We start from the raw sequence: 25,879 nt of genomic DNA, 5'->3' as shown, positions 1-25,879 counted from the left end.
TTAATTTATTTACTCCTTAGAACAAGGCTATGAGGAGATATAATCACTGCCAGTTTTTCTCTGGGGAAACTGAGGAACATAAACTTTTCCAAGGACAAACAGCCAGCACTCCAGTAGAGCAGAATTCAAATGCAGATAGGCTGGTTGCAGATCCTCTGCTCTTAAATGCTACACAGTGTGGGAAATCCCTAATAGAATGTTAAGGTCCATAGTGTCCACTCAGCACATGAAGCTGCTATTACTATCTTAAGCTGATAAAGTTCATTCTAACACCATGAATATGAGTAAAACCTACTCTTCAGATATATTATTAACAGACTGAGGATTATTTTAAAAATCAGTGAAATGCACCAAAGAGCTATTTATAAGTGTCCCTGTATTTGTTTTGCAAATTCAGACTTTAATTTAAAAGCTCTTTATAAGGAAAGTATGCCTTTCTGTTATGCTTTCCTTTATTCCCACAATTGATAGCTGAAAGCAGGTTTCTCTAACATAGAATTGTTAGTAATTTTACATATATATGTGTGTGTGTGTGTATATGTGTATATGTATATGTGTGTGTGTGTATATGTGTATATATATACACATATATATACACACATATATATATGCATATATATATATATATATACACACACGTATATATATGGGACCGAAGGGCAAGGCTCCTGAATTAAGCATCAGTGGACTAGTACAATAAGTCATCAATAACCTACTGACATTACGTACCAGTGCGACGTCAGCACATGCCATAGAGAACCCTACGAAGCTTACAATAAAATACAATAAAATATGGGTTCAAAAAGGACATGCAGGTTGGGGCTAGTTGGTAATGTTTTCTGATTTTCTTTAAGCAAACTCTGTATCTCACTGACAGATTACCTAAATGAGATATAATTTTATAGTCAAGTTTCATTTATTTTTTTTTACTGCACGTAATTATCTGTGCAAACTTAGCAAAAGTTTAAAGTTTAGATAATTGCAAGAAAATGACAGGATGAAATCTGCTTCAATTGAAACAAATGTGTTTTCTATTTTTAATAAGACTTATGCGGGTGCTATTTTAGAGGGTGGCAATTTGACTATCGAATGGTTTTAAAAGGGGCACAAGCTTCAGAAATGACGATATGCACAGAATAGATATTTTTCTAAGCTTTCAATTACATCAAGTGTTTTTCAGTATTGCATTCATTTATATATTGCTGAATAAAATGTTTTGTTTACCACAAAAGAATGCCATTTAAACACTTTCATAAACAAGCTTTCTTTCTTTACTTCTTTCTCTCTGCAAAAAATAGCAACCAAACTCAACCCTAAAAACAACAGAATCATGGAAATTTCAAGTGTTGTAATAAGGTTTCAAAGGACTTGTGGAGGAGGTTTGGATATTAAAAAAAAGAATTTGAAGCAACTGGTTAGAAAAAGCTTTAATAGAAAAAAATCATATAGATGTTTTTAGAGCTATAAGAAAGGAATGTAGGACTAATTTGCTATAAAGCTTATCTACAAATTGAGTATGATTCTCTTCTTAAATATTTAAGGGATTTCTGAATAAAATTATTTTGTTGATATTTTATCTACTGTAGTCATCTTGTGACCTGAACTATTTGAGAATACCACCACATTATAAGGATTTTGAAAATTTCTAGCTTTTTTCACATCAAGTTAAAAAAAAAAAAGATGGAATGCTATGCCTATGAATAAAGCTTTTGTTACAACTCCAAAAGCATAACTTTTGTTTAAACAATTATGTAACTGGGTCAAGAATAGTCATTTCTCATTACAAATCTGATAACAGTTCTATCACATACCTTAAAACACTAATATTGAAAGGATTTAGTAAGCTTTATTCAACACCCCCCTCAAAAAAAAGAAAAAAGACACTAAAAAGAAAGTTGTTGAAAGGGAATGATTAGAACTTACAGCCTTACAGAGGGCCTTCTAAATACGAGAAAGAATTAAACATTTTAAGTACTGGTAGCAAATAATTCTTTAAAAATTTTCCATACTTCAAAACATTATCCTCCTAAACCTACTGCTTAGGGAAAAATGTAAAATAGTCACCTAGAATTCTTTAAGGAATCTATTTTTCATCTGCTATATATTATTCCTAATTAATAACATGTTATTAGTGCTGAAACATCTCTACATTTGAATACTGTTTTAATCTTTGCACTAATATATAAATATTAATCTAGTTTCTAAATAAACATCCTATCATTTAAGTGCTATTGTCTACGACTTCCCCACTTAACTGCTTTTACCCACTTACCCGCGCCTCTGGCGTAGAAGAAGGGGATGAGGAAAGGGTGATGCCCAAAGAGGTGGGTGCTGTTGGTTCTTCTATGGCACCTCTTGCAATCATCAATTTAACTCTATTTCCACATTGCCTGAGGACTTGTGCTACTTGCTCACTGCTCATTCCGGCTAGATCTGTATCACCAATCTTTAGAATGTGGTCTCCACTGCATAATCGTCCATGCTGAATAAAAAGAAATTGATTTATCAGGCTTTATTATTATTAACTTCATCAGAGAAATCCTAAATGAGAGAAAGGGAATTTAAAAAAAAGCAATGATAGGAATTACCAATTATGGGACATTAAGCACGTGGTTGTGATTTTAACTGTCTTTTGAAGCATCCTGATACCATTCAATGTGACAGAAGTCACTGAAATTCACAAATATTCCTTAAATTAATAGTTGATGTGAGCTTTTCAATTTGATTTCTACCCACTAAACGAAAGAAAATATGTAGCATTTTTGTGAATTTTTTGAGGGATAGAAAAAGGAGAAAATGCCACTAAGTAAAGATGAAGTACGTTACTAGGAAAATATATATTATTCAAAATATGGAATGAGCCATAAGAAAGCATTGAATTAATACCACAATTTTCTGCCTTACCATTTCAATGATAAATATCCCTAAGGAGCTCATTTATAGATGAAATCCTTGCAAGATGAAAATTCAGATAGACAAGAGGAGTGAAAAGCAGTCTTATAAGCCTCCATACAAACAGCAGCCAGCAGAATTTTATGCAATAATGCAAGTGGTCTGCATTGTCCAATATGGCAACTGCAAGGCAGCTACAAGGCAGCTACAAGCAACACGCGGCGACAGAGCACTTGAAGTGTGGCTAGTCCAACCAAGGAACTGAATTTGTCCTTTTATTTAATTTTAATTAATTTAAATTTGAATTTAAAAGGGCAAGTTCCCATAGTTTTGGACAGCGCAGCTCTATACTGAGGATAACACTTATTTATCACAAGCCTGTCAATGAGGGGAAATTGCATACTGCTAGATACTAATATTTAAAAGAAAATTTGGATACTGTCAATACATCTACAGATAAGATTGTCAATAAATATGCCTTTCATTTATGGATATGACAAATATTTGATGAACCTGACTCCTAAGTAAGTTCAAATACACATGCAAAAACAAAGAGTTTTATAAACAAAATGTTATGATCAAGGCAAAAGATACTTACACTAGAACTTGTCAAATTAAAATATAAATCATAACAAGTAACTTTACAATTTTCTTACATATATTCCAACAATGTCACACAGCATAAATGACAATGCTTTAAAGAACAACTCTAAGTGATAAAAATAGGCAGTGCTTCATATACAAAGATGACACCAGTGACCCATCACTAAAGGGACAAGATGAATCTTGTTTTTTTCCCACTATAATGAAGTATTCTTTTTTCAATAATATCTTGTGGCTATAAAACAGCTGACTAGGTTTATAAATATGATGAATGATCACAAAATAAAGGATTGCTATTTCTACAATGACCACAACCATAACCTGGGCTTTAGTCTGTGGTCCTAGAGTCTTAAGATTATTGTCTATCACGTAACTTAAGATCAATGTCCCCTTTCAAAGGTATTTCTCCCTAGGTCTAAGAAAACATTTTCGAGATAACCCAGCAAAACAGAAGAGTCTAACTCAGTTTCTTCAACATTATCTAAGGCCCAAGTTTCTCCTTTCTGACAGATAACATAAAAGATGAAGCCATGTTATTTGATAACACAGCATGAAAACCCTGTTGGAGTAGCTTACCTGATCAGCCACTCCTCCAGACAGAATGGTTTTTACTATCACACCAGTTGCTTTTCCCCCTACAATGCCAAATCCCAGACCAGATCCATCATTCACCAATTCAATAGTTTCCACATGTTGCCAGTGAACCTGAAAATAAAGCTCCTATATAAATTTGAAAAAACTTAGGAAAAACTAAAATTTTCATTCCAGTTGAGATTTTTGTGAATATTATTTCATGAGTAGTATTAAATAATTGAGTCGGACATAATAATGAGCATGAAGAATGTCCCTTTTACTTAGTACACTTCCCTTTCAACCGATTGTTACTGCTATTGATATAATCATTCTTGAAATTATCAATACATCATTAGAGTGACCACATTTAACCAGGTAAAGATGGGCACTGATTTGCAAGATCCTTCGTAGAACTTTGTTTTTAAAAAAGAAAAGGATAAGGTAAAAAAACTGTTACCTATTAAGAATGTCTTCTGCAAAATCCTGCAGAATCTACAAACTAGATGACTTCTTAAAGTCACCCACCCAACAGCTAACTGTGACAATATAATGCTACAATTTACAAAGCAGAAACAAGATTATATCTGTCTACAGACAGTCAACTTCATTAAACAGCTAATTTTTTTTCTCCATTTGAGGAATGCTGTCAAATAAAAAAAACTACACATAAGAAAATAAAAGTTGTTTTAGAAGCCAGAAACTTAATCATAATTAAATAACAAATATTCTGGGCTAGGGAGAGAAGAGATAAAAGGATAAAAAGGCAAAAAAACTCAAGAAGTACAAAGAACCCAAGGAATTGGAAACTATCAAAAAGAACTAGAAAAATATGTTCTGTTCCTTGTGAAAATCTCCTGTACTCACCGGATTAGAGTGAGCTGAAATGGTACTGGCCGCAGATGGGGAACGGGAAACTACGGGGCTGATGAGCTGAGGCAGTGAGCCTCGGGCAACAACTAGCTGCACATTATCCTTGGCTTTCTGCAGGATGCTGATGGCCTGTTGATGTGTAATTGTCTGATCAAGTGCCTGTCCATTGATAGCAAGGATCTGATCGGTTTCCTGCAATCTTCCATCTCTATCAAGAATGAAAAAGGGTAAAAGATATCTGACAGCTCTCAAGAAAATGACAGGTTTTTAGGCACATATTTTCAGGTTATTTTTTTTTTTCATGTCCACACTTTTACGTTCCAGCACTCCTACTTTTAAAAATACATGTTTTGGCTCCAGTTGATCTACCACTAAACAACCCTCCCCGCTTAAAAGCCCTCCTCTTTTCAGCTGCTCAGGAAACCTATACATTATATATTGGATGCTCCTATCTCCTACAAATGAAGGCAAAGATGCATATATCTACTCTTGTTTTGAGTATATTAATAAAATATAGCTCAAATAATCATGTGTCACATGTATTGTTTTCTAGATAGTAATTTTAAAATTAATCAAAGACAGCTCATTTAATAACAATGAGAATAATGTCCTCAAATTTTTCTTTTCTTACAAGTGATTAAGTTATGACGATATTTAAAAGTTACTCTCCTATCGAAAGGACTTACTTTTTATCATAGCAATGTTAACAATATATAAAAACTGGTTAATATCATTACATTCAGTTTTTTGTTGCTTTTTGTTCATTTTTGTTTCTCTACATTCTCCCAAGGTGATCAACTGCTCCTGAATGTAGTAACAAAAACAAAGAAGACACTGTGACAGTCTCACCTGTGAGCCACACTGCCCTCCTGAATCTCCTGCACAAATATTCCCAGTTCTCCCCGGTTTTCACTCCGTAGTCCCACAACACTGAACCCGAGGCCTCCACATGGTGGTTTGAGAAGCTCAAAAACTTCTACATGGCGACCCTGTTCAGGAAACAAAGCAAGAAATAAAATTAAAAGCCAATGACTGCACATAACAATCATCTTATTAGTAGCATTACTTTGTTAAAAACAGATATTTAATTATTTTTTTCTAAGATAACCTTTATCCCTCATCACCTAGAATTTATCCTGAAGAATTTTTCCTGGAACATAAACTATCACACTCAGCTTAACATGTGGTAATTTAAAAAAAAATGGAATAGAAAAAATTTCTGAACCATCCAATCTTACACAAAATCTACTTCTTATTTATTCCAATTTTTTCAGATGTTATAAATACCTTAATAAATAAGAACATATTTTAACACTATATTTAATAAATTACATACTTAGTGTACACATTTAACATACATTATGTAATTGTGTAAATATTCTTCAAATTATCCAGGACTTGATTACAATCTTAAGATATTATATGTTCTATCATAATTAACAGGAAAAAAATGTTCTTACTTTGGCCATATTTTTGATCAGTTGATCAAATTCATCACAAGCAGGTTTCCCATTGATATGTGCAGTACTTGAAGCTGTAAGTGCTTCCAGATTCCCATTATTTGAGGATGACAAAAACAATTCATTTTGCAGATTAGGTATTATGGCTGAGCTGACATGCGGAACATGGGCAAATTCGACATTTGAAATTGCCGAAGTTGCAGTGTTTACCTAAGAGTAATATGGAGATTATTAACAATTTTGATATTCCATAAACTATTTCATAGAAAACATCCCAAGAGGGGTAATAATGAAGTACATATGAAATTTCAAATTGTCCATACTCATTGATTCAGCAATTCTATTTCAAGAAACTTATTTCAAGGAGAAAATCAGAATACTACATTAAATCTTGTGTACAAGGATGTTCAATGAACTACTACTATTTATTAGATGGGGAAAAAAAATTAAACTAATTACCTCCAGTGTTCAAGTTTAAAACACATGCAAAAACATATACATCCATACAGACACTTTTAAGTGAAAAAGGCTACCGTGTTTCCCTGAAAATAAGATGCAGCCAGACAATCAGCTTTAATGTGTCTTTTGGAGCAAAAATTAATATCAGACCTGGTATTATATTATATTAATTATATTATATATTACATTACATTATATTATAAAAACCTGGTCTTATATTACTGTAAAATAAGACTGGGTCTTACATTAATTTTTGCTCCAAAAGACGCATTAGAGCTGATTGTCTGGCTAGGTCTTGTTTTTGGGGAAACAGGTTATTGAACAAGATGACGTTTGACAATTAAGTTCATGAACTTGTTGTTAGACGACCTGAATTTTTTGCCAACAATTCATGGCTCTTGCATCACGACAACGCACCAACTCACACAGCACTGTCTGTGAGGGAGTTTTTAGCCAGTAAACAAATAACTGTATTGGAACACCCTCTCTAATCACCTGATCTGGACCCCAATGACTTCTTTCTTTACCCAAAGATAAAGGAAATATGGAAAGGAAGATATTTGGATGACATTCAGGACATCAAGCGGATTATGACAACAGCTCTGATGGCCATTCCAGAAGGAGTTTCAAAATTGCTTTGAAGGATGGACTAGGTGCTGGTGTTGGTGCATAGCTTCCCAAGGGGAGTACTTGGAAGGTGACCGAAGTGATCATCAGCCATGAGGTATGTAGCACTTTTTCTAGGTGAGTTCACGAACTTAACTGTCAGACCTTTGGTATGTATCATATGATTCAACGTACTTTCAAAAAAAGATGTTTATATATGTATTAAACATCCAAAACAAGATACACCAAACAACCAATATAACACTAGTTGTTTCAGAGAAATGGGACTGCAGGGAGCCATTTACTTTCTATATTGCTTGAATTTTTATAACAATGTATATAGTAAGGAATTCAGTCTTTCCTGAAGAGAGATGTGGCCTTTGTCACCGGCTCGTAGGAAGTAACTTCTAAATACTTGGTATTTCCCAGATGATGGGAGTTTCTGTTATTCACAGTGGGCCACAAGGCCACATGACATCAGCTCAAACTCTGAGACTCTGTTAAACCACATGGCAAATCAATCAATCCATCAATCATGCCTATGAAATGATGTCCCCATAAAATCTGAACACAAAGCTCAGGTGAGCTTGCTGAATATTGTCACAATCGAGTTTGGGAAGGGGACACTTCCTAAGGAAAATAAAAGCTTTGATTTGAAATCCTCTCAGACTCTACGCTATGCATCTCTTCCTTTGACTATGTTTGACCTGTGCCCTTTCCCTATAATAGACCATAACCATGATCTGTCGGTACTTCTAGTGAACTACTGAACCTGAGGGTGGTTTTGGAAACCTCCTGAACTTGCAGTTGGTTCAGACACAAGGGTGGTCTTGTGTGAATTCTTCCCTCTAACTGTATTTGGAGCTTAACTCCTTTGCTGTTGATGTCAAAAGTCTGGGGCAGAGGGGCCAGTGTGGAGGACTGTGCCCTCGAACCTCACAGTGTGGCTAACTCCAGGTATGATATAAATACATAACAACAAAAAAGATAATTCAATTTTGGAAAAATATTCTGTAATTACTTGTGTGTATCTGTTACAAAGAGCTCCAAGTTAAAGCTAAATAATTGATAATGAAGTCAATCCTAATTTCATATGTCTATAGCGTGTCTGGAATGTAACTTTTCATCTATAATTACTGAGCAGAACGGTTACATCACTGATGTTTCTGGAACACTCTCTGCACTCACCTCCTAGCACTCTGTGCTTCACCCACATAGCTCCAGCTATACTGACCACCTCACCATTCCTGGAATTGCCAAGCTGTCCCCTCTACCAGACAGGTATGTCTTTCTCGCAAGGATCTACATACTTATTTCTTTCATTCAAGTGTGCTCAGTGTCACCTCAGAGAACCCGTCCCTGACAACCCTATCGAAGACAGAATCGCACCACTTTGCTCCATGAGCTGACCCTGCCCTGTTGCTCTTCATGGTGCCCATTATCACCGGGCATGTACCCTGCTGTCATGGAGCTTTCCTCCCAGTTATGGAGACAGACTAAAATGGAGAATTCTCCAGTGGAGGAATTTGACTATTTTATTCTCTATTATATTCTCATTCTCTAGAAGAATGCCTTGCAGAGTTGGCATTCAACATATATTTACACAATACGTAAATATTTATCCATTTTTAAGTACCTACTCTGATATAACCTCCCCAAAAACCATCCAAATAGCGTTATTTCCATTTTACAGATGAAAAAATTTATACAAAGTTACATACCTAGTAAGTAGACTGTGACCTAGACTTTTTTTTTTTTTTTTTTTTTAAATCATGGTGTTCCTATAGTCTTTGTATTAGACGCATAGCAACAGTTATTTGAGATGTCATTTCTGGAAATAAGACATTAGGTAAAGAGCTTCCATTGACAGAACCAAAATATTTCACAAACCACCACCAATCTGTGCTTAAGAGTATGCTATCTGTTCTTAAAAATAAAACAGAAAACGTCGTAATTTACCAAAGTCACCAATAATTCACCATTACAATGGCTATCTACAACCACAGATAAAAAAGAGATCAATGTATTTAGAAGAGACTTTTGGAAATCCTTTCAAATGCTTATTTTAAAATCTACAGCAGGCATGATCAATTATTTTTTTTTCCAAAAGCAAACTTCTTATGCCAAACCTGATTTTCCCTCCCTCCCTCCCTCCCTCCCTCCCTCCCTCCCTCCCTCCCTCCCTCCCTCCCTCCCTCCTCCCTCCCTCCCTCCCTCCCTCCCTCCCTCCCTCCCTCCCTCCCTCCCTCCCTCCCTCCCTCCCTCCCTCCCTCCCTCCCTCCCTCCCTCCCTCCCTCCCTCCCTCCCTCCCTCCTCCCTCCCTCCCTCCCTCCCTCCCTCCCTCCCTCCCTCCCTCCCTCCCTCCCTCCCTCCCTCCCTCCCTCCCTCCCTCCCTCCCTGTTTTATCCTGAGCTATGGCAACTTCAGTAAAGTCTGCCAGAAGAAGATACACTGCTCAGGTTGAAGCAGATGGCATAATAAAATTTGTGACAGGCTAAGGATCCCACACACCAGGACCTAATGCCTATGGTATATTTGCATAGAAAAAATTATTTGGACTTCTGCTATGGTAAGCCATAATGAACAAACTGCATTCTAAGAACAGAGAGTCTAACTATATGAAGTTAACTGGTGAAGTATAAGCTCTGGTATCACGTAAGACAAGGTGTGAAGGTACTCCAAAGGCAAAGTGATAGGAGAAGAACAAGTAGCATATTATGAGAATCGTACAAAGTATTGAGTATCAGTTGTCTTCTCCAAATTTGTTTAAGGTTTTTAACCAATACTCACAACTCCACATGTCTCCTCCTGGCCCTTGAGGCTTACATAAATGTAAATGCAAAGATTAAAGAGATCACATATGTAAAAACTATAATTTAATTACATCATTATACAAAAGGCTTGTTGTTATATTGCAAATTTATATCTATAGGAAAAAGCACAAAGTCACCTTCTGATTCTGCGATAACTTTACCAAAATGGTTTCCTGGACGATAGTCTCCTGAGGAATAGGAATGAATCTTATTTGCCTTGAAAAGCTTGTTCATAGCAGACAAAGTATAAATGTTTAATAAAAATACCTAACCCCCATCTTGGCTTGCAGAATATTAAATAAACAGAAGAAAACACGACTATCTGGTGATTTTTACATAGAGATAAATGATCTGTATAATTTATGGAAGTTGCTAGTCAACAGCAAGAGTCACCAAATAGTTACCTGTTCTCTGTTTAACTATTGGCTGAGTATTTTGGTCTAAAAAGGTCTTTTATGTTCTAAGTAAATGAACATATTAACTTAATTAATGTGTTTTAATTAGTTCTAATACCTAAAACATAACTTTAAAGATTACGTAAAGTATTTAATTAAAAAGTGGTCAAATTCTTTGTGAATGAGCAGGATGAAACATCCTCTCAGATTTCAAAGTATAGGAGAAACCCTCTTATAAGATGCAGTCAGAACTAGTAATTGGTTCAGTTACTCTAAAAGGTCAGATAAGGTGGAAATAACAAAGGGCATGTATATAATTTACTCACAAACATCTTAATTACAAGAAGCCTCCACATTCTTTCTTGCATAAACCATATTCATATAATACATATGTCATTATTCTCAAATTCGGTCTCTTAAAGATGGAGCAAGAATTTAGACACTTGAGAAACAATTTCATTAAAGAAATCTAGATGTTTATGAAATTTTTCCTTAATGTTTTAAGCTTGATGAAACACAGCCAATTTATCAACAAGTGTTTTATCAATTCACCTACATAGTCTTTCCAAAGAATTTAAATAAGTTGTCATAGAAAAAAATCTTGTGTCATAAATTTTCATACTACATAATAAAGTCATGCAATTATAAAAATAATTATGATTGGCATAAATAGCTTTAAAATGACTTTTTGATAAATGTATACTTACCTGTTGAGAACTACAAAAGCACAAACAAGAAAATATTTGAATAATGTTCTGGGCATCAGTCAGCATGCATTACAGGAGATATTCTTTCACCCAGCAAATTACTTATTTGGAGATGTGCTAGGAGAACTTCTTTTACAGTAGCATCTCAAGAAAACAAATATCATCTTTAGCTCTATATACAATTAAGTTCACTCTGAGGGAATAGCTATATCAGAGTAACCCTTTCACTGAGATCAATTAAAACATTTGTATTAAAAAAATTGTATAAAGAGTTATTAAAAAAAGATAAACTTTAAAGGTATCAAAAAGAATCCATCACTTCTGCCATACTCTATTCATAATTAGAAGCAAATCAATAAGCCCAGTTCACAATGAAGAAGAGATTTCACAAGAGCATGAAGAACAGAAGGTAGGGATTACTAGTGTCCGTCTTAGAAGCTAACCACCACAGCATATCATAGTAAAGCAGCTGAAAGCCAAGACAGAGGCAAGTTTTTAAGTCACCACAGCAAAAGGCACCTTATCTCTAAAGAAAAATAAAAGTGATGGCTGAGTTCTCAAGCAGATCAATGAAAGAAGGCAGAGTTTAAAAATTAAAAATAAAAACAAAAAGATCTGACAATCTAGCATTTTCAGAACACCTCCTGCTCCTGTCCCCCGCCCACACACAGACACACAGACAGTGTTGTCATATTTGCACAAAAGAAATACTGAAGTAAATTAAATTCTTAGACAGAAAGAAAATGATCCCTGATGAAATTATCTAACGCAGAAAAGACTGAAGAGCACAAAGTAGGGTTTAAAAATATGAATAAATCAACAGAAATTGCTTAAAACAATAAATAATCTAAAAGTTATAGAGTTTAAATATATGTAAAATTAAAGTACATGGTAAATACACCAAAAACAGGAGTAGGATAAATGGACTTGTAATGTATTAAGCTCCTTGCATTTTTCATGAACTAGTAAAACTACTAATTAAAGTAAAACCAAATATATTAAGGATTCATATATCTGACCAAGCACTCATCATGCCTAGCCTATATAAAGAAAACTCAAAACTCAAGTTTTAAAAAAATCCAATTAGAAAATGAACAAAGACACATTTCACTGAAGAGGGTATATGGACGGCACATAAGAACATAAAAGATGTTCAGCATCAGTACCCATCAGAGAAATGCAAATTAAAAGTACAAAGAATATCACCATACATCTACCAGAATGACTACAGACAAAATAGTGACAACATCAAATGCTGGTGAGAATACAGAGAAAATGGATTGCTCATGCATTGCTGGTATTGGGGTAAGATGGTAGAGCCCCTCTGAAAAAGTTTGCAAGTTTCTAAAAAACAAACAAACAAACCAAAAAAACTAAGCATGCATTTACCATACAACACAGCAACTACACTCCTGATCATTCACTGTAAAAAAAGAAAAACTTATGTCCACACAAAAGCATGCTCAAAGTAGCTTTATCTAAAGAATGAAAAACTGGAAACAAATAAAATGTTCTTCAGTAGGTACATCCATACCACGGAATAATATTCATCAATAAAAACGAACAAAATATTAACACATACAACAACTGGGATGGATCGCAAGAGCATTACGTTTAATGAAAAAGACAATCTCAAGAGGTCATATACATTATATTTTTATAACATTCTTGAAATGATTAAATCATAGAGTTGGAAATGGTTGCCAGGGGATAGAGATGGTGTGGGGGAGGAGGCTGGGTATGACTATTAAAAGGGGAGCATAAGGGAGATATTTTTGGTGATGGGATAGATCTGTACCTAGACTGTGGTGGTGGCTACACAAATCTATACAAACAAAAAAATGATATGAATTGAGAAAATTGATGTGCATTATGTCAATATTAGTTTCCTGGTTTTGATATTTTACTATAATTATTAAGGTGTAGCCACTGGAGGAATTTGGGAAAGCATCTGCATACTATAAAAACTTGCTGTGAATCTATAATTCAAAATAAAAACTATTTTTTAAAAGTTGACTCAAATAGGTCACAGATACTTACTGTAATCTTTAGGGCAACCACAAAAAATAATAAAATTAAATAAATAACATGGTAATAGAGGAAGATGAAATAAAAAGGAACTACTACAAAAGAAGACAAAAATAAGTAAGACCAAAAAAACCCCAAAAAATCATAAATTACAATAAAAATGTACCACTAACTTCATTAAATGTAAAGGGGTTAACTACTCAAAGTAAAAGACTAAAATTGTCAGATTGTATAACAAAATAAAATCCAAATATATGCTGTTTACCAAAGATACGAATTAATGATAAAGAAAACGATAGGGGTGGCTAGTTAGCTCAGTTGGTTAGAGCGTGGTGTTAATAACACCAAGGTTGCCAGTTCGATCCCCACATGGGCCACTTAAAAAATAAATAAATAAAAGATTAAAGTAGAAAGATGGAAAAAAGATACACTATACATACATTAACCAGAAGAAGTCTGGCACAGCTAAACTAACATCAGACAAGTGGATTTAAGGCGAGAAGCATTACTGGAGATAAAGAGAGACAATTCATAGAGATAAAAGATCAATATAAGTAAGAACATAAAACAATCTTAGTAATCCAAAAATATAACCTCAAAACATGTGGGGCAAAAAGACCTCAGAATCTAAATGAGAAATGGGTAAATCCACCATCAAAAGTAGAGAATATAATATATCTCTCAGTAACTGACAGAACTGAAAAAAAAATCAATAAGAATATAGAAGATCTGAACAACATTCTAAATAAAGTTGATCTAATTGACAAATACAGAAGAGTGCATGCAACCACTGCTCAATTCACATTCTTTTCAAATACAAAAGAAATACTTCTCTAAATAGACCATAGGTATTCATAAAACAAGTGTCATGAAATCCCAAGGAACTGATATCATACAGCTAATGTTCTGTGATTATAGAATTAAGCTAGAAATCAATAACATGAAGATAACAAGAAAACTAAAAAAAAAGTCAATTAAATAATGCATTTCTAAATAAACCATAGGTCAAAGAAGAAATAAAAAATAATAAAACATTTTGAATTGAATAATAATGAAGATACAACTTAAAAAAATTGTAGAATGCACATAAAGCAATACTTAGAAATGGCTAGACTTAAATGAATATATTCAAACCACTGAAAAGATTAAAAATTGCATCTATATAGAAGCTAAGCATCTATATAAAAAAGCTAAAACAGTGTACCAAACACGAAAAAGAAAGAAAATAGTACAGGTTACACACATTCAACACAAAAGACATATAATAAACAAATTTAACAAAAGTTAGTCTTTAGGAAGAAGGAAAGATTCATGAAACTGATAAAGCTCCAGCAATGTGAATCAAAGAAAAAAGGTATAAATTTCCAATATTAGGAATGAAAAGAGGGACGAAACTAAACTCTAAAGGTATATAGTAGTGAACCATATACCCAAAAGTTTGAAAATTTTATATAAAATAAACATATATCTTAAAAAACAAATTTAGCAAAATGCCAATACTTTTGTACCTACTAATGAAACTAATCCATTATTAAAAATCTTACCACACATAAATAAAAACAGATATAGATGATTTCACTGGTAAACTTTACCAGATATTAAAAAAAATAATAACATCAATTTTATAAACTCTTTCAGTGACAAGAAAGAACTGTTCTCAACTTTTTTTTTTTGAGACCAGCAAAACTTTGACACAAAAACCTAACAAGGGCATTACAAGACAGGAAAAATTATAGATACAAAAATACTGAACAAGAATGTCAAAACACTAAATCCAAAGATATATAAAGAAGATAATAATTACAACCAAGTTGGGCACTCCAGAAATGCAAGGTTGTATTAACATTTGAAAACTGTTTAGGTTTAATTTATCATATTAAAAAAAGAAAAAAGAAAAACATAAGATTAGCTGAATAGATGGCAGAAAAAAGTAGTGGATATAAAGTATACTTAATAGGGAAATACTGAAAGCTCTTAACCCAAGGTTGAGAATGAGACTGTGATGTCCAACATCACTACTTCTACTAGACTCAATGTTGTGGGTAGTACAATAAGACACGAAAAAGAAATAAAAGGTAGAAAGACTAGAACTGAAGAAATAAAAACTGTAATTACTTGAAGACACATAACTGTATACAGTGAAAATCCAAATGAATCTAAAAATAAAGTATTAGCTTTAATAAGTGAATTCAGTAATGTTGGTGGATATAACCAATACAAAATAACTATATTCCCTAGTAAAATCCAACGAGAAACTAACACTTTTTAAAAAAGATTCCACTTAAAATATGATAGTTTTGTTAAAAAAAAACTGGAATACAACACAGTGTTTAGAAACACACCAACATATGTATGACCACTTTATTTAAAATAACAGTGCCAAGGTAAGGGAGAGAAGGATTTTGGTCTTTTCAGTAAATGGTTTGGGGTCAAACGGAAAATTATAAACATACACATGAAAACACATACTTTACCTCACACCATAGCCAAAATTAAGAAAGCAAAACAAGCTTCTGAGGGCATAATCTCTACATCCTTGGCATAATCAATGACTTCCCATAGAAGAAAAGTTTGAGAAATGGGACTTTATTACAATTTTTAAAAACAAAAGCAAAAAAATTCTGGTCTTCCAGGGATACAATTAAGAAAATCAAAAGGCAAAATACAGACAGAAACAGATGTGATACAACTATCCAACAAAGAAGTTGTATTCAGAATACATTTGAAAAATTCTTGTAAACCAATAAGAAAAAGACTGACAAAGCAATAGAAAAATGGGCAAAATAATTAAACAGGAACTCCACAAAGGAGGATATCCAAATGATGAATAAGCATATGAAAAGGTACTCAATATAATCAGTTATCAGGAAAATGCAAATTAAAACAATATGATACCTCAATATACCCCCAGAGTGGCTAAAATCGGGGAAAAAAGAAGTTTAAAACTGGTAGTGTCAAGTATAAGCAATGATGTGGAACAATGAGAATTTTTACACATTACAGTGAAAGTATAGACCTACAACTACTTGGAAAAACAGCTTGACAGGATCTACAAATGCTGAATATATAACTTAAGACTCAGAAATTTTACTCTTAAGTAAATAGGCAAGAGAAATTGCATACTAATGAACATCAAAAGACACATGCATGGCAGTTCTTTGAATAATAGCCCCAAACTGGAAAAAACAAAATTACAATCAACAAAAGAAAGGACAAATATGTTCTAGTATATTCATACAATGAAAAATGGAAAAGAACTTCAGCTACATACATGAATGAATGTCACAGATATAACGTGAGGAAAATAAGCCAGGCACAAGCATATGTACACTCAGATTGCATTTATATAAAATTCAAATACTTATCTAAGAGATAAAAGAACAGTGTTATGATCTGACTTATATGTGAAATCTAAAAAAGACAAAACTCATAGAAACAAAGTAGACTGGTGGTTGACAGGGGCTGGGGGAGTGGGGGCAATGGGGAGATGATGGTCAAAGGGTCCAAACTTCTAGTTACAGGATGAGTAAGTTTTAGGCATCTAATGTACATCATGGTGACTACAGTTAACAACACTGTATTATACACTCTCAAAGCTGCTGAGAGAGTAGATCTTAAATGTTTTCACCACATACACACACAAAAAGGTAATTATGTAAGGTGATGGATGTGTTAACTGACCTTACTGTGGTAATCATTTCATAAAATATACATGTGTTAAATATAATGATGTACAACTTAAACTTACAATGTTGTTCATCAATTGTATCTCAAATAGACTACAAAAAAGAATAATGCCTCAATTGGGGTAGATGGTTAGGACTGACTGAGAAGACACAGAAAATATTATGGAGTAATGGTAAATTTCTATGCCTTGATTTAGGTGAAAAGTTGTATGTGTATATTCAATATGTCAAAAATTTTTGAGCTTTGTAATTTTGCCCTTTATGTTATTTCTCAATCTTTTTGAAGTCTGCAATATAAATGATATAATCAGAACATAGAACCAGGGCACTCCAATGGATGATAGAAAAACATACTACTTTTAAATCAAGTAGGTAGTAGGAACAGACTCTATACATCAATCTGAACCTTCTCTGACAGACACTCTGAATTTAAAGTTGAATTACCAGGTGTTCACCTTAAATGAAGGAGAATATAGAAACGGGGTATCTAAAGATGAAGCTTAGTCTATTACTGTGATGGATGACCCTCCCCAGCCTTCATAAGGATTCAACTAGCTAATGTCCATTCACAGAATAAATCCTTTAACAAGTGCTCAAGTCAAGATGAATCCTCAGCAAATGTGTTTTATCCTCTGTACCACATTTAGATTTTTCTTCTTCAAAGATTATAAATTTTTAAAACTTGTAATCTCTTAATTGCACACCAAATTGCAAGAAGAAAAAGTAATCATTATGTTATCTTATACCTTTACACTAAAGTAATTCGGCCCACCCTGGTACTAGGTTGACATAACTGTGAGATAACAAAATTATAAATTGTTTTTTATATTTTTTTCAATAAAAGAAAAAGAACTGACTCTGGGTGGTGAACACACAATGTGATATATAGATGATGTATTACAGAACTGTACACCTGAAATCTATGTAACTTTACTAACAATTATCACCCTAATAAAATTTAATTAAAAAAAGAAACAAACAAAAAAAATACTACCTATCCTGCAAAATTAATGACATTCCAAAAATACTCAAAAATATTTTGAGTATTTTTAAATATTTTACTCTTAAATATTCTGATCATAAAAATATGATCTGTGCATTTAACCTTAACAAAATAAAATACTTGCAAATATGTACATTCACTTAACTGAATCTGCTACAAAAATACTGAAATATTGTCTTCTTATGTTTCATCTATCCCTCTGGGTGGTTAACTGAAAAAGAAGTTAATATTATTAGCTCTATTTTAATGGCTGACATCAATCTTTCCAGAAGTATTATGTAATTGTCTACAAAAATGACTGCTTAGGATCAAACTGAATTTCCTAAAACATTTTTATATAGAGTATCAAAACCTGTTTCGCGGTCCTGTTATTTTGACTTATTCCAAAGGCATAGTATAGAAATGAGAACAAAATGATCCAAATGCTTATGGACTTTTGATGGATATAATATTTCTATCATTTAAAAGCCAAAATATGTTATACTGAATTGTGCAAGAAAAATGACCACTGCTTTTGCAACCCCAGTTTCACAGACTTTAAAGAAATTTATAAACATACATTGATAGTTCAATTTCCCAATTTTTTGTTTGTTTGTTACTCCTTAACATAATGAGAAATAAGAAATAAGGCACTCTGGGGAACTTGCCATAACAGGTGCATCTCATAGAAATGCAGACTGTTTTTTTTTTTTAAACCCGCATCTTGTCTGTTCTTGCAGAGCAAGAAATGTGCTTATTTTCTTGTGAATTTACAAAAATGCTGTAAAACACTCTCTGGAACTGATCCCAAATATGAAATGCAAAAATGGATAGGATGCTGAGACTATTCAATGAAATACAGCACCTAAACTGGTAGCAATCACAAGAAAATTTTTTTATACACAATAGAACTGCATTTCAAGTTTGGAACCTAGGGAGGCCTCCTTGTCCATAAATCTTTCAGTGAAATACTGATTAGAGCCCAACTCTGATGCATTATTGAACAGACAAACCCTTCCACAGTAATTGATGGTGGCACTCTGATTTAATGATCCTTATTTTTAAAGCTAATTAAAGAAATTGAGTTGCATGTTCAAAGGGGATTAGCTTAATGTGACGAGACTATTTTGGACCTAAAGTAGCTCACAGCTCCTGAACTAAACAAAATACAAAATGGAGCATCAAGTTATAAAGGGGTCAGGTGGGGGGGGGGCATTTTCAAATGGAATAAGCATAATATTACATTTTCTATGAGACGTTCGTTTTGTTCATTAACATATTTATTGGGCACCTCAAATGTTCAAGACATTGGGCTAAAAGGACAGTAATTAAAAAGCTAAAATGCTTTCCATAATCACTAATATGTTAGATACCCTGTGAAATAACTCCAACAGGATTAGTCCACCCACTTACTGAGATAGAATACCTTTCTTTTCATAGCTATGAATTCTTGAATAGCAATGCAGATAGTGGCCTAGAACATACATTATAATTTCCAGATATTTTAAAGTAGCTGTTGATTCTCATTGGCTGATAAATTTAAAAAGACATTTAATTTAGAAAATAATTCCTTAACCCAAGAATGTTTAAGGAGTCACTGTGAGTAATCAAAATGCAAACTTTCTGCACCTGCCCCTATGTGCACACAAGTGCAAAGTTTTATTGGCATATTTGTTTTAAAATTCCCCCCAATGCTAAATAAACTATCAACCACGAAACTCAAGATGGAAGTTTAGGTATTAAAGAATACCTAAAGGCTAAAGGAGAAAATGAATTAAAGAGTAAGTAAGATTGTCTTCTCTCTTTTAATATTTAAGGAGCATTCTTTAGGCATGCTATTAACTTTTTTTTTCAACTTATCTGTTCCTTATATTAGAGAACTAAGGGTTTATAAACAGTGTAAATTAAAAGTAAAAAGCATTGGCTTCAGGATTAGACAGACTCAGATCCTTCTAAAAAAGGAGGTATATATATGGATGACCAACAATCTACCCAAAGCAATACTGATGGCTATAGCTTATTAAATAAGATCAAGTACAAAACTGTAGACTTTGTGCTTTGATACAATGTCATCAACTTCAGTGAAAGGTCATGCAGCAGGTTATACTATTTTATAATGTTCTAGTTTTCACACAAGGCTGTATCTATAAAGATTTAATTCATTCTTCAAATTTCATCATAAAAGATATTAAAATCAATCTACAATACATACTGCACTAAAATGTTGGGCTCAGACAGCAAAATGAAAAGTACTCCATGTGTATTTCACAAACTAATTTTTTTAAAGGTCTAAATTCCACTAAAATATATTGAAATAGTCTACGTGAAAAGATTAAGACCCCCCCACCCCCCACACACACACCAATTTCCTAAGAGATACATGAACACTTGGGTAAGGATTGGAAAATAACCTGAACTTAAAACAGTCACAGTTTTGTTTTAAACTGTCTTTATTACGTGTTCTTATAAAAAATGTTTGTTTACCATTAAAAAAAATTAGACCCTACAAAGAAGTAAAATGTTAACAGGATTCTTTAACCTATCTCTTGAGTTTCCACTGACTTTCCAATTAGATTTCACTAATTTCAAAAACAATGGTTTCTTTTCATACTGTTTGATCTTTGATAGTACCTTTATTTTTTATTAGTGTTACTGGCGGGTGGGGTATCTATGGTAGGCTGAAAGAAAAAACAGACAACAAAGTCTTTTCAGCTCCTCTTATCAAGAGCAGTAGTTTAATCCCCCACCCAAAAAATCAATTTAAAAATTTCCTGCTGGAGTAAAATTATTAATTTTGTCAATCTTGACCCTTGAGTGTATAGTATGTCTTTTTAAAGCACTTATGCTTTATAAAGTAATAGAACTGTTGTCTACCGGAAAAGCACTACTGTTTGAGTTGCAAGCTGAACTAGCTACTTTTCTCATGAGCACCATATTATATTACTTGAAAAACTGACTAAATATCAAAAAATGATTATACAGACTTGGGTATATGGCAGACAATTTCTTGAAAATAAAGAAAGTAGGCCTGTCACTTCAAGGAAAACAACTGACAATAATTCTTGCCAATTTGAGCTTTCAAGTGAAAATTAGAATTTTGGAAAACTTGTATCTGCTACGCTGAGCTTGACAACTTTCCATAATTTAAAACTCTGTCGATGGGAAGCAATATTACCAAGTGTAATTTTTTTATACTGTACAATGAAATGTGAAATGTAGTTTTTCCACTTTTCAAATTTTCCAGATGACCAATGTGATGCAAAATTATGCATAGGTTAAAAAAAATTCAGAGCAAGATAGATAGATTTTACTGTAATAAAGTACAAAATGTTCATTGATTTTATTTCAGATTCTACACTGTAACTGATATTTGAGAAACTACCAAGAACTTCGGTGCCCTATCAAAGATGGATACCCACAATATCTAAATTATACTCCAACCTTTCCCAGCTAAATATCTGTGTGTGGCCAGATTTTCTCCAAATACATCAATTAGACAACAAATCCATACAGATCAAATGCAGAAGCAGCTATGAGAATCCAGTTGTTTTCTATTAAGCAACATTACAGAGATACACAAAAATATAAACAGCACCACTCTTCTCCAGTGTTTAAATGTCATGGCTTTATTTCTGCTATTTTTAAATGTATTAATAAATATTTAAAATATTTCTCAATTTTAATTTCTAACCTGATAAATACTGACGGATAAAACCATATAAACAAAAGCACACTGTCATCTTTAGTAATTATTAAAGAATAAAATGAGACCAAAATGTTTGAGAACTGCTGCCTTAGAATACTAAATTTCAAACAGGAGGAAGATGCAAGAAGAAGAGAAGTAATATATATTAAGTGCTTGGTAAGCATCGGGCTTATGCCTTAGAGTTGTTAGATCCAGGTTATTCAGTTCCCATTTTACAACTAAAGGAGGAAAAAAGGAGGCTCAGTGAAGATATTTACATACTTATGTATATTTTTTTTTGTGTGTGTGTGTGTATATGTACGTATACGTATACATATACGTACGTATGTATATGTATATACATATATATATATATACATCCATGTATGTATATATATAATGTACACTTTCATTTTAAGATATAAACCCTTGCTTAAGATCTACTAATAAATGTCAGTGCCAGAATCCAAGTCTGGATCGTGTCTGTCTGCAAACTGGAGAACAATGCCAGCATCTGAGGTCAGATAAGCAAAATGATGCCTCAAACCACCAGGAAATCCTTAAATTATGTTCATTACACTGTTAATGAGGACAGTGAAATAGAGAAGGACAGATCTCTATGATTAAGACCGAGGGTCTAGAGTCAGCCTGCCTGCCTTTAAATATGAGTGCTACCGGGTAACTTCATGCCTGCATTTCCCCGTCTGTAAAATGAAGAAAATAATTTATCTACTTTATAGTATCGTTGTAGTGATGAAACAGGTAACTACATAGAATAGTTCCTGACACTCAGTAAGAATGTAATACATGTGAACTGCAATGAGGAGGCGGAGGAGAGGAGGAGGAGAAAAGGTAGGACAGAAGGAGAGGAGGAGGAGCATCTTTTCAATATGGTCACTAAGAGAAAAGCTCCAGGTCTCCCAAAGAACTTCAGTTATTTGGCTAATTTATTTATGCTAAAAATTAGTTCTTTAACAAGGAAATATAAATTATTAATGTCCAACAGTTCTGGATACTTAAAAATATTCATGTATTCGTTAATTAAGTGATCACTTACTGAGCTTGGAATAAAGTATCACGTTAGGTATAAAGTAGTCAAAGACGAATGTGGCATGCATTTTTATCCCCAAAGTCGTGAATATACTACAAGCAGATCTGAAACACAATTAATTCCTAAACTCCTTTTTCTGCTTGTTAAGAACAAATGGCAAGTGGAGCGCAGCACATACACCACAGTCTAGCCATGTGTGTTGACGTGTATTTGCAGAATGTCTTTTCTTTATTTAAATCTCAACACTTCTGTCCTTTCTTAGCAAACCTTCCAAGGGGGAAAAATGGAAAGAATGTAGCTTAACCAAAAATAATATTCTTATCAACGGATGCTGAAATTTCTACATCAAAGGGGAGAAGCCATCAAAATTAAATTAATCTATTTTAAACGCCATGACAAATAATTCAGAAAATGAAAATTTAGACTAACGACATGTTAGAATTTTTGCAGTGTTTTTCCTATCAGTCCCACGTTTCCAGCAGACAAAACTGATTCACTGTTCAGTCTGGTTAGAGAAAAACAAAAATAAAACTTTACATACCAGTATAACTATATGGAAATGAACACACGAAGAATGATGTTACTTTGCCATATTGCCTCTCCATTATACTATTACCTTCATTTACTTTAAAATTGGGCATAATTATAAATTAAATCAGAACGAAAGTTCTGGTTTTTATTTTAAAGGCTCTCGGATTAAAATTTGGGGCAGAATGTAAGGGAGATGACAAATCTTAAAGAATCTCAGTTTACAAAACATTTCATTTAAGTTAATTTCTTTTTAGGAATGCTATTAACTTTTTTTCAACTTATCTGTTCCTTATATTAGAGAAATAAGGGTTTATAAATAGTGTAAATTAAAAGTAAAAAGCACTGGCTTCAGGACTAGACAGATTCAGATCCTTCAAAATCCATCACTGAATAATTGTGTGGTCCAGATTGTTGTGTAACCGCTGTAAACCCCAATTTCCTCACTGGACAAAACAGGGATAAAACCCACCTTATAGAGCTGATGCGCTGGTTAAAATGAAACAAAGTCCAGAGCAAATGAAGGCTTCTTAAAGGTAATTTTTGTTGTTGTTACTATAGCTTCAAATGTAAATTACTCTTAAATTCTTGGGTTAAAAACTCATTTAGGTTATACCCAGTAAATTTCACATTTTTTCCCTCCAAAGACCATTTAACTTTGTCACAAAACACCATACAATTAGCACCATTTGCTGTTTTAGACACACATGCATACCCAATAGCAAGATGGTGTTGCATTTTAATCCAGCACTGTATAAAAAGCTTGAACAGTGCTTCTTGCCCAGGATAAAACAAGAATTTCAGTCCTTTCAAAGGCTCTATATTTGCAAACTTTTAGTTAAAGGAACAAACATCTAAAAGCTGTTATTGTACCAAAAATAAAGTATTTGAAATTCTTACAGTAAATAAACTTTATGGCAAATGTAAAAACATAAGAGTCACTCCTTCTATTTAAACTTCTCCTAGATAATATACATTAAAGTCTCAAAAAACAGACACCTTTCTATTAGTTGGCTGTAACACTGTACCATAAAAGTAAACCCATTTCTAGGGTAAGAAAAACCTTTTTTTTTCATTTTCACAAGCAACGAGCACTAGGAAGAATTCCATTCCATTTTCAGATAATTCCTCTTAATGGGTTAAGGCATATTTTCTTTCCTTCTGGCTCCCTCCCTGTACTGACACCAACTCATAATTTAACTGAGGCTTTCTTGAGAGACAGTAGTCATTTCCCTTTCACTGATCGCAAGCCTGCAGATGAGTCAACTTCATTTCAGTCTCAAGTTAGAAACCACAGAGGGAAGGATTATGTTTTCATCATTTATATAATAAAATAAAACTGATGAAACAGGCATTTCTGCTCTTGGAGACATGAATTGCACAAAACAGTATCTTTCTGATTACCAGAGTCAAAACAGAGCAGTAAAAGGCTCAGTTATCAAAATTCTCATCTTTCCATCAACCTAAAAAATATACTCGTAAATGTAAGAAATTATCAAAGTTGCTGATATTACTGATTAAAAGCAGCCTACCTTAACACTTGGACATGAACTTGATTCAGCAGTCTTACAAATATATACCTGCAGGACGGTGCCCTTGCAGGCATGTCCCACAATAGTGGTGTTTCATCCAATACACACTTGCTGATATCAGATATTTGAAAGTGACCCCCTGAAATACACATTGAATACCTATTTCTCTATGTTCCCTAAAAGTCACTCTTATTTTAGACAAAGCATCAAAAAAAAAAAAAAAAAAAGTGCACGGTGTACTTTTTTATACCCTTTGGCAGAAAAGCCATCATTTTATAAAGTAGGATGTGATGTTGTACTCCTCGTGTATATTCTTAGTATATTTCATTCTTAGAAAGATGAAAGAAGCATTCCTTAGAAGAACAATTCATGTATTTTACAATTATAATTGAAGGTCTTATCAAACTGTCATTAAAACTCTTACTTTAATTTTGTTATTTTTTTTACAACAATTTAAAACATGGAGAAATTTTAAAAAATATGATTGTTAAAATATTGTATTTAAAAGAACAGTAAGAAGATAAAGTTAATACAATTTCTCACGTACCGGCTTCAAAGCTTCCTCTCTTGCCAATACCCTGCATATATTCTACTGCTCTGATAATACAGGTCTATATGTGACTGTTTCACAGTTTCTCAACTTCAGCACTGCAGACTTTATGGATTCAATAATTCCGTTACTGTGCACTGAGGATGTCTGGCAGGATCCTTGGACCCTACCCATGACATGTCAGTAGCATGCATGTCTCCAGACATTTTTGATTGGGGATGGGGCGGGGGGCATGCATGCTACTGACATGTAATGTCCCCTAGGGAGAGAGAATGTAAAATCACACCCAACTGAGAACGAACTGCTCTATACCCTTGTAAACACTGTTCTCACCACCTGAAATAATTTCCCCCATCTCTCTAGAAAACTCCTGCTCAGTTTTCAAGACTCACCTTACTCGCTACCTCCCAAGTGAAGTTTTTTCCTAGTCAAAGTTTCTTCCTTTCATACCATCTACCT

At 33.5% G+C, this 25,879-nt stretch overlaps 1 protein-coding gene across 18 annotated transcripts in view; it reads right to left on the bottom strand.

Annotated features, from left to right (window-relative positions):
* MPDZ (multiple PDZ domain crumbs cell polarity complex component) overlaps positions 1-25,879 on the bottom strand; it is a 154,593-nt gene that overhangs the window by 96,809 nt on the left and 31,905 nt on the right. For 17 of the 18 annotated variants that reach the window (XM_033122846.1, XM_033122849.1, XM_033122857.1 and 14 more), the window contains exons 4-8: positions 6,399-6,608; positions 5,788-5,927; positions 4,933-5,146; positions 4,072-4,200; positions 2,273-2,482 (exon numbers count right to left, since the gene is read on the bottom strand). In XM_033122846.1, coding sequence (XP_032978737.1) covers positions 2,273-2,482; positions 4,072-4,200; positions 4,933-5,146; positions 5,788-5,927; positions 6,399-6,608 — 903 coding nt within the window. The remainder of the gene's footprint in view (positions 1-2,272; positions 2,483-4,071; positions 4,201-4,932; positions 5,147-5,787; positions 5,928-6,398; positions 6,609-25,879) is intronic. The other variant, XM_033122856.1, reaches the window with a different exon arrangement.

The sequence above is a fragment of the Rhinolophus ferrumequinum genome, chromosome 12, assembly GCF_004115265.2.
Source record: "Rhinolophus ferrumequinum isolate MPI-CBG mRhiFer1 chromosome 12, mRhiFer1_v1.p, whole genome shotgun sequence".
Lineage (NCBI taxonomy): Eukaryota > Metazoa > Chordata > Mammalia > Chiroptera > Rhinolophidae > Rhinolophus > Rhinolophus ferrumequinum.
Note: the sequence above shows the minus strand (reverse complement) of the source record. Positions and strands in the feature narration are given on the sequence as shown.